This window comes from Amblyraja radiata, chromosome 3 (genome assembly GCF_010909765.2).
Source record: "Amblyraja radiata isolate CabotCenter1 chromosome 3, sAmbRad1.1.pri, whole genome shotgun sequence".
In the NCBI taxonomy this organism is placed as follows: domain Eukaryota; kingdom Metazoa; phylum Chordata; class Chondrichthyes; order Rajiformes; family Rajidae; genus Amblyraja; species Amblyraja radiata.
The window spans coordinates 108,978,899-108,988,722 of record NC_045958.1 but is presented as its reverse complement, the minus strand read 5'-3'; the positions used below and the strand labels follow the sequence as shown (position 1 = coordinate 108,988,722).

Here is a 9,824-nt window from a genome sequence, read left to right as displayed (position 1 = left end):
ATGAATGAATGAATGAATGAATGATACTTTATTGTCACAGGTGACAAGTCACATTCACACACACACACACACACACACACACACACACACACACACACACACACACACACACACACACACACACACACACACACACACACACAAGGTATGCAAAGAGTCGCCACTTAAAGGGCACAGACAAAGTTACAAAGTATCCCGTGCCTCCTCCTTTGTTCCCCCCTCACTGTGGTTCCCCCTCGCCTTGGTGATGCTACCTACCTTTCTGAGGCATCGTGCAAGAGTTTGTGACTGATCCCCTGCCCGTAAGTGAGGGCAGCTTACTGAAGGGGGCAGGAGCGTGGGCCATGTACAAGAGTAGCTCAGCCTCATAACAATTATGCCAACACTGTTGGTCCAATTCCTTTCATGCTGATGGCTGACAGTAAATCATGTTCATCATTCCTTCTTATGTTTTAACAGATGATGATACAGATGCATTCAATGCCACATATGCATATGTTTACCCTGGTAAGAATTTTATGTTATGCTCTTAGGTCTCAATTTGAACTCACAACCTATTGTTCCAGTTATATCACACTATCCTTTCCCAACAAATATGTAACGCTAACGTGACTAATACTCTCTTCTAATGCTCTCTTCATCCAATAGATTCTCACTGCTAATCTGCACTTCATTGACTTGTCGTTTGAGAAAGAACTGCAGGTGCTGGAAAAATCGAAGGTAGACAAAGATGCCGGAGAAACTCAGCGGGTGAGGCAGCATCTATGGAGCGAAGGAACATGTGACGTTTCAGGTCGAGACCCTTCTTCAGATTGTAGAAGAGTCTCGACCCGAAACGCCACCTATTCCTTCGCTCCATAGATGCTGCCTCACCCGCTGAGTTTCTCCAGCATTTTTGTCGACCTTCTGCACTTCATTGACTCTGCACAAAACGTGTCCCTTTTGTGGTAGAACGAGGAAGTGCAGATGCGGGAATCTTGTATTGAACACCAACTCGGTGGGTCAGGCAGCATCTCTAGAAGAACATGGATTCCCTTATCTGACACTCTCTTGTCACGTTTACTATTTCCTCTTAGAGTCTTAGTTTACTCGAGACATGGTGTGGAAGTTGGCCCTTCAGCCCACTGAGCCGCTGCCGACCAACGATCACCCGTACACTATATCATCCCAGTTTCGCATCCTACATACTGGGGACAACTTACAGAAGCCGATAAACCTACAAACCTGAACACCTTTAGAATGTGGGAGGAAACCAGAGCACACGGAGACGTCCCGCGCGGTCACGGGGCGAGCGTACAAACTCCACACAGACAGCACCCATAGTCAGGATCGAACCCGGGTCTCCTACGCTATAAGGCAGCGACTCTACCGCTGCGCAACTGTGCAACCCAAGAGTCATAGAGTCATATGGCACAGAAACAGCCTCCATGCCAAACAATCTAAGCTGGTCTCACCTGCCTGCGTTTGGCCCATATCCCTCCAAACCTGTCCTGCCCAAGTCCCTTTTAAATGCCGTTGTGATATCTGCCTCCTCTTTCCCCCTTTTGTCACGCCTTTTGTCTCCTTTTCATCTCCAGCCCTTGTAGACCCATCTGCCAATTCTCTTTTATGGTAGTTTAGTTTAGAGATACAGCGTGGAAACAGTCACCTCAGCCCAACTTGTCCGTGCCGACCAGCGATCCCCACACACTAACACTATCCTACACACACTAGGGACAATTTACAATTCTTACCGAAGCCAATTAAAGTGCAAACCTGCATGACTTTGGAGTGTGGGAGGAAACCAGAGCACCCAGAGAAAACCCACGTGGTCACGGGGAGAACGTACAAACTCTAAGACAACACCCGTAGACAGGGTCGAACCTGGGTCTCAGGCGCTGTAAGGCAGCAACTTTACCGCTGCGCCACCGTGCTGTCCCACACATCTCTTGCTCGTCTCCATATATATAGTACAGTGGAAGCAGTGAAATTAATCACATTTAACATTACAAACTTGGTTCTCTCTGCCAAAACCTCCCTAGCAATGACATTGCCCACGACTAACTAATGTTCCGCAGTTAGTAAATCTCATTAACTATTGGTTTCAGTATTGAAAGATGAACTCATTGAAAAATACCTAATGACTGACGACAAGGGCAGTCACGGTGGCGCAGCGGTAGAGTTGCTGCCTTACAGCGAATGCAGCGCCGGAGACCCGGGTTCCATCCCGATTACTGGTTGCTGCCTGCACGGAGTTTGTACGTTTTTCCCGTGACCTGCGTGGGTTTTCTCCGAGATCTTCGGTTTCCTCCCACATTCAGATTTGTCGGTTAATTGGCTTGGTAAATGTAAAAATTGGCCCTAGTGGGTGTAAATGTGTGGGGATCGCTGGTCGACTCGGACTCGTTGGGCCGAAGGGCTGGCTTCCGTGCTGTTTCTCTAAAATACACTAAACTAAGACTTAAAAAAGAACTTTTTAATATTAACATATTAATACTGTGTTAAATAATGGGAATAAAGTTGTGCTAATACTGCAAATACTATGACAATTAATTGATTCTTTGCTAACGATGGTTTTTCCACAAAGATTTTTCTTTAACGTGTGACGAGCTTTACATCAAGAAAATGAAGCATTTTACTGAAAAGATCACATTGGCCATAAGAATGGAAATCTTACAATGTTTAAGAAAGCAAACTTAATGCTAGCATTTATTTCAAGAGGGCTTGAATACAAAAACAGGGATGTAATGCTGAGGCTCTATAAGGCGCTGGTCAGGCCGCATTTGGAATATTGTGAGCAATTTTGGGCACCATATCTGGGGAAGGATGTGCTGGCTCTGGAGAGGGTCCAGAGGAGGTTTACAAGAATGATCCCAGGAATGTATGGGTTATTGGCACTGTCGACACTGGGCCTGTACTCGTTGGAGTTTAGAAGAATGAGGGGGGGGACCTCTTTGAGACGTACAGAATAGTGAAAGGCTAGGATAGAGTGGATGTGGAGAGGATGTTTCCACTAGTGTGAGAGTCTAGGACCAGAGATCACAGCCTCAGAATTAAAGGACGTTCCTTTAGGAAGGAGATGAGGATGAATTTCTTCAGTCAGTGGGTGGTGAATCTGTGGAATTCATTGCCACAGAAGGCTGTGGAGGCCAAGTCAATGGTTATTTTTATGGCAGAGATAGATAGATTCTTGATTAGTACGGGTGTCTGGGGTTATGGGGAGAAGGCAGGAGAATGGGGTTGAGAGGGAAAGATAGATCAGCCATGATTGATTGGGGAAGTATACTTGATGGGCCGAATGGCCTAATTCTGCTCCTATCACATGACCATAGCACCAGGTTCTATGACATATTATTCAACAGTAATTTGTATTTGTTCAGGAAGCAGGAGAATGGGGTGAGAAGGGAGAGATAGATCAGCCATGATTGAATGGCGGAGTAGACTTGAAAGGCTTCCTCTTCCTCTTGCGTATGGCATGCACAGCCTAAATTTGTGGGACAACTTATTTTATTTGATCTTATTTAATTGTGCACGCTGGGTTGATTGCATTCGTCGAAAAAGGGCGGACCACGTGAAGGTTGCAATCTCTCACCCCAACTTGAAGGGCTGAATGTCCTAAATCTGCTCCTATCACAGCAACATGACGTTTGAGTGCCCTGGGTCCTCTCTGATGGGTGTGGGCAAACACAAGGCACCAACATCTGAAACCCTGTCTCACTTTGATCCTTCAAGCCATGGGCGGAATGAGAATGATGCAGCAATGAGGTTTTAAGAGTTAAGGATTAATGTACGTTTCTGCAGGCAGTGGAGAGCCAAAGAGTGTAGTCTAGTCTAGTCTAGTTTATTGTCACGTGTACTGAGTTAAGGGCCTGAACCACTAAGGCATCATTTACACGTCACGCAAATGGCGCGCAAAGATTTTGTACATCCCATAATCCTGGGCCACCGCATGCGATCGCACGTCACTGCCTACGTTACCACACACCATGCGCGCGTAATGCGCACCATGCGTACATTACGTGCACGTCACGACACACGTCGTGACACGTAAATGATGTCGCGTAAATGACGCGCAAATGACGCCCAAGTGGGACAAGCCCTTAAGCTTTTTGTTGCATGCTAACCAGTCAGCGGAAAGACAGTACGCGATTACAATAGAAACGTTCACTTTGCACAGATTTAGGAAAAATGGAATAACGTTTAGTGCAAGATAAATGTCCAATCAAAGGTAATCCGAGGGTCTGCAATGAGTTAGATGGCAGCTCAGGATAGCTCTCCAGTTGTGTAGGTAGGATGGTTCAATTGCCTGATAACAGCTGGGAAGAAACTGTCCCTGAATCTGGAGGAGTGCATTTTCACACTTCTGTGCCTCTTGCCCGATGGGAGAGGGGAGAAGAGGGAGTGGCCAGGGTGCGCCTTGCTTCGAGCCTCTCCCTGTGCTGTATTTAGTTTAGTTTGGAGATACAGCGCGGAAACAGGCCCTTAGGCCCAGCTGAGTCCACGCCGACCAGCAATCCCCGCACATCAGCACTATCCTACACACATATTGGGGCCAATTTACATTTATATCCAGCCAATTAGCCTACAAACCTGCACGTCTTGGGAGTGTGGGAGAAAACCAAAGATCTCGGATAAAACCCACTCAGTCACGGGGAGAAGATACAAGCTCCGTACAGACAACACCCGTGGTCGGGATCAAACCTGGGCCTCTGCCGCTGCGAGCTCCGTAAGGCAGCGCTCTCCTGATGCGCCACCGTGACGCCCTTTCAGTGTTCAGTACTGTTCGGTGTTTTAACATATTTTGAGGTGTATCTGAATGAAAGTGTGATTTTTATTTGAGTGTGTGTGTGTGTGTGTGCGCGCACTTGGGTTGCCAACTTTCTCACTCCCAAATAAGGGACAAAAGGTCAAAATAAGGGACAAATTCCCGACGGCAATTCGTTGACTGACTCGGCCGTTGCTGGGTGAATGATGAGCTGGCCCGGGTGCTGGACTGCACACAAAGCCCAGCCAGTGGGCCAGCTGAGGAGGTTTAACCCGGGCCCCGCAACGTCGCTCGCAGAGTCCGGCACCCCATCCAACTCACGAACCGATGATCGGCCATGAGAAGGAGGGGTGGTGGTGGTGTCGGCGGTGAGCGAAGGTCCGAAGGTCGGACAGCTGGCCGGGCTGTCGACCGACGGGGCCACGGGCGAGGCGCTGCTGCTGCTGCTGCACTCCATGGGCTGCACTACGTCGGGACGGGTGAGGCGGGGCCGGATGCGGCGAACTGGCCCGACAGTCCCCTCGAACCGAGTAGTAGCAGTCAAATACGGGACAAGGGCGGACCCGTACGGGACAAACCAATTCAGCCCAATATATGGGATGTCCCGGCTAATACGGGACAGTTGGCTACCCTAGTGTGCACCCAGTTACAGAGTGTTTATATAACTAATTCCAGATGGATCTCTTTCTGTGTTTTGTGCCAGATTACTACAGATCGTTCACCTCTGTCCAGGCCCACCCACCTCCTAAGACACATACCTACCGACCTCTAACAAAGAGCATCTCGGACAACGGTGTGGAATTCTACACGGAGACAGTCCCATTACCGCCACCACCTCCTCTACCCATCCCATCACAACCAAGGCTACGAGAAGCAGGAGTCACGGAGAAGTAAGTTGAGTTTAGTCTATTGTCGCCTGTGCCGAGGCACAGTGAAAATGTTTTGTAGTGTACTAACCAGTCAGCCGAAAGGTTGCACGGTGGCGCAACAGTCGAATCGCTGCCTCACAGCGTCAGAGACCCGGGTTCCATCCTGCCTACGGGTGCTGTCTGTACGGAGTTTGTACGTTTTCCCCGTGACCTGCGCGGGTTTTCTTCAGGATCTCTGGTTTCCTCCCACACTCCAAAGACGTACAATTGGCTTGGTATCATTGTAAATTGTCCCTAGTGTGTAGGGTAGTGTTAATGTGCGCGGATTGCTGGTCGGCGCAGACTAAGTGGGCCGAAGGGCCTGTTTCCGCGCTGTATCTCTAAATTAAACTAAAACTGAAATGCATGATTACAATCGACCATCCACAATGTGCAGATACATGATAAAGGGAATAAGAAATGTTGCTGTCAGAGTAGAGATTTAAAAGTGTGCAGCCATTCTAATGCGTGATTGGAGATCCACAATGGGTTGGGCACCATTTTGAATCTTAGTATTGAAAGATATCTGGAGACATGGAAAAGCAGATGCTGGTTAATAGACGAAAGAGTACAAAGTGCTGGAGTAACTCAGCAGGTCAGGCAACATCTCCGGAAAACATGGTTAGACGACAATTCTGGTCGAGACCCTACTGTGGTACGGTGGCGCAGCGGTGGAGTTGCTGCTTTACAGCGCCGGAGACCCAGGTTCGATCCTGACTATGGTTGGTGCCTGTACGGAGTTTGTACGTTCTCCTCGTGACCGCGCGGGTTTCCTCCCGCACGTACAGGTTCATAGGTTTATTGGCTTCTGTAAATTGTCCCTAATCTGTGGGATAGAACTGGTTATAGTGATTGCTGGTCAGCACGGACCCAGTGGGCCGAAAGGCCTGTTTCCATGTTGTTTCTCAAAAACTAAAAACTAAATCAAATTAAGAATGGAGAACATTATCGGTGAGGATTCAAAGCTGAGACACTTCTTCCAAAAACCTGCAAGGCATTTGAATTATTTGAGGAATGATAGATGGATTATTCAAGATCATCCACCATGAAAGTCAATTGAGGATGCTGTTATTTGCTGTGATGTTTTCAGTTTTTTAGTTTAGAGATACAGCATGGAGACACTGTGCGTTGGAAGGAACTGCAGGTGCTGGTTTATAGACATTAGACAATAGGTGCAGGAGTAGGCCATTCGGCCCTACGAGCCGGCACCGCCATTCAATGTGATCATGGCTGATCATCCCCAATCAGTACCCCGGTCCGGCCTTCTCCCCATTTTCCCTGACTCCGCTATCTTTAAGAGCCCTATCTTGCTCTCTCTTGAAAGTATCCATGAAGTATACTGAAGAAAGACACAAAAAGCTGGAGTAACTCGGTGGGTTAGAGAGAAGGTGTAGATAACGTTTCGGGTCTGAAGAAGGATCTGCAGTTCCGTCGGACACATATCGTCTGCGGTTACCTTGTTTCTAAAATCAGATAATATCAGAAAAGGGGACCTGGCGTGGGAGGACCCAGTGTGGGAGGACCTGGCGTGGGAGGACCCGGAGTGGGAGGACCCAGTGTGGGAGGACTCAGCGTGGGAGGACCCAGTGTGGGAGGATCTGGCATGGGAGGACTCAGCGTGGGAGGACCCAGTGTGGCAGGACCCGGCGTGGGGGGACCCAGTGTGGGAGGACCCAGTGTGGGAGGACCCAGTGTGGGAGGACCCATGTGTGGGAGGACCCAGTGTGGGGGGACCCAGCGTGGGGGGACCCAGCGTGGGAGGACCAGGTGTGGGAGGACTCGGTGTGGGAGGTCCCAGTGTGGGAGGACTCAGCGTGGGAGGACCCAGTGTGGGAGGATCTGGCATGGGAGGACTCAGCGTGGGAGGACCCAGTGTGGCAGGACCCGGCGTGGGGGGACCCAGTGTGGGAGGACCCAGTGTGGGAGGACCCAGTGTGAGAGGACCCAGTGTGGGAGGACCCATGTGTGGGAGGACCCAGTGTGGGGGGACCCAGCGTGGGGGGACCCAGCGTGGGAGGACCAGGTGTGGGAGGACTCGGTGTGGGAGGTCCCAGTGTGGGAGGACCGCCAAGAACTAAGGGGGACCACAAATGGAAGGTGTTAACAATGGTTTGCGTTAAAATGGAGAGACTTTGTAACTTTGTCGGTGCCCTTTATATGGCGACTCTTTGCATACCTTGGGCCTGCAAAACAAAGAATTTCATTGTGACTTGTCACAGATGGCAATAAAGCATAATTAATTAATTAATTAATTAATTCATTCATCCAATGAAGAAACCATTAGTCGCGTTTCCTTCACATCAGCTCTCATCCCCCATCTCAACGCCCCGGACAAAACTGCAAACAATTCTCTTGGTCTTCACCTCTTCACCCCACCATCCAACATATCCACGTTCACCATTTCTGCCAGCTCCCAACGTGATCCCACCGCATCTTTCCACTTCCCTCTCAGTCCTGATGCCAGGGTCTCGAACCAAAATGTCGACTGACACCTTTGGCCCTCAGCAGCCAAGTCCTTCCAAGTTCTGTTAATTCTTTTTTGTTCCAGATTCCAACATCTGCAGTCTTTTTAGTTTCGATTAGTTTAGTTTAATTTAGAGATACAGCGCGGGAAACAGGCCCTTCGGCCCACCGAGCCCGCGCCAACCAGCGATCCCCGCACACTAACACTATCCTACACATGCGAGGGACAATTTACACTTACGCCAAGCCAATTAAGCCTGCAAACCTGTACGTCTTTGGAGTGTGGGAGGAAACCGGAGATCTTGGAGTCAGGATGGAACCCGGGTCTCCGGTGCTGGAAGGCAGCAGCTCTACTGCTGCGCCACTGTGTTCCGCCCTTAGTCTGCACTCAATCTGCCTGCCTGTCTATCCCTCCCGCACACACACGGGTGCAATATCCTGTGCAGCGCAACATTTGGAGTATATACACATCCCCCCACCCTCCTCTTGCCACTTTCCTCCTTCCGGCTTCACAAGCTGCAACTCTTCAAAAGTGCGGCACAGTGGCGCAGCGGTAGAGTTGCTGCCTTACAGCACTTGCAGCATCATTGACCCGGGTTCCATCCCGTCTATGGGAGCTGTCTGTACGGAGTTTGTACGTTCTCCCCGTGACCTGCGTGGGTTTTCTCCGAGATCTTCGGTTTACTCCCACACTCCAAAGATGTACAAGTTTATAAGTTAAGTAAGTAAGTAAGTTTATTGGCCAAGTATTCACATACAAGGAATTTGCCTTGGTGCTCCGCCCACAAGTAACAACATGACATACAGCGACAGTTACGAATGACTCCGAAAATACTAAACATTAATAATAATAAAACATTAATGATAAAACACCATTGATCAAGCATGTGAACCAACAAAATACCAGATCAAAGGGAGGCTACAGATTTTTGGCTGTTGAGTAGAGCAACTACTCGTGGATAAAAACTTTTAATATCTGGCTGTGGCAGCTTTGACAGTCCGGAGTCGCCTTCCAGAGGGAAGTGATTCAAAGAGTTTGTGGCCAGGGTGATTGGTGCATGTTTATAATTGTCCCTCGTGTGTGTGGGATAGTGTTAATGTGCGGGGATCGCTGGTGGGTGCAGACTCAGTGGGCCGAAGGGCTTGTTTCCAGGCTGTATCTCTAAACTAAACTAAACTGAACTAAACTAACCTCAAGCGCCTCACATTGTCCTTCCTTTCTTATCTCTCATCTTTTTTCCAACCATCTGCCTATCAACAACCCCGCTCACCTGCGTCCACCAATTACCTGCCTCTCCCCTTTGCCAACTTTCTTCTCCCATCTCTACAATCAGTCTGAAGTAGGGTCTCGACCCGAAAGGTCGTCTATTCCTGTCTACTGTGTGGCACAGCGGTAGAGTTGCTGCCTTACAGCGCCAGAGACCCGGGTTCAATCATGACTACCGGTGCTGTCTGTAGGGAGTTTGCACGTTCTCCCCGTGACCGCCTGGGTTTTCTCCAGGAGCTCCAGTTTCCTCCAACACTCCAAAGACGTGCAGGTTTGTGGGGTAATTGGCTTGTGTAAAATTGTAAATTGTCCCCAGTGAGTGTAGGATAGTTCGAGTGTGCGGGGTGATCGCTGGTCGGCGAGGACTCGGCGGGCCGAAGGGGCCTGTTTCCGCGCTGTATCTCCAACTTCTAAAGTGGAGAGCGTGCTGCCTGACCCGCTG

At 49.4% G+C, this 9,824-nt stretch overlaps 1 protein-coding gene across 3 annotated transcripts in view; it reads left to right on the top strand.

Moving 5' to 3' along the window:
• Positions 1–9,824, top strand: part of sorbs2 (sorbin and SH3 domain containing 2) — a 230,215-nt gene that overhangs the window by 122,726 nt on the left and 97,665 nt on the right. For all 3 annotated transcript variants that reach the window (XM_033018570.1, XM_033018571.1, XM_033018572.1), the window contains exons 9-10: positions 460–507; positions 5,448–5,634. In XM_033018570.1, the coding sequence (XP_032874461.1) occupies positions 460–507; positions 5,448–5,634 (235 nt within the window). The remainder of the gene's footprint in view (positions 1–459; positions 508–5,447; positions 5,635–9,824) is intronic.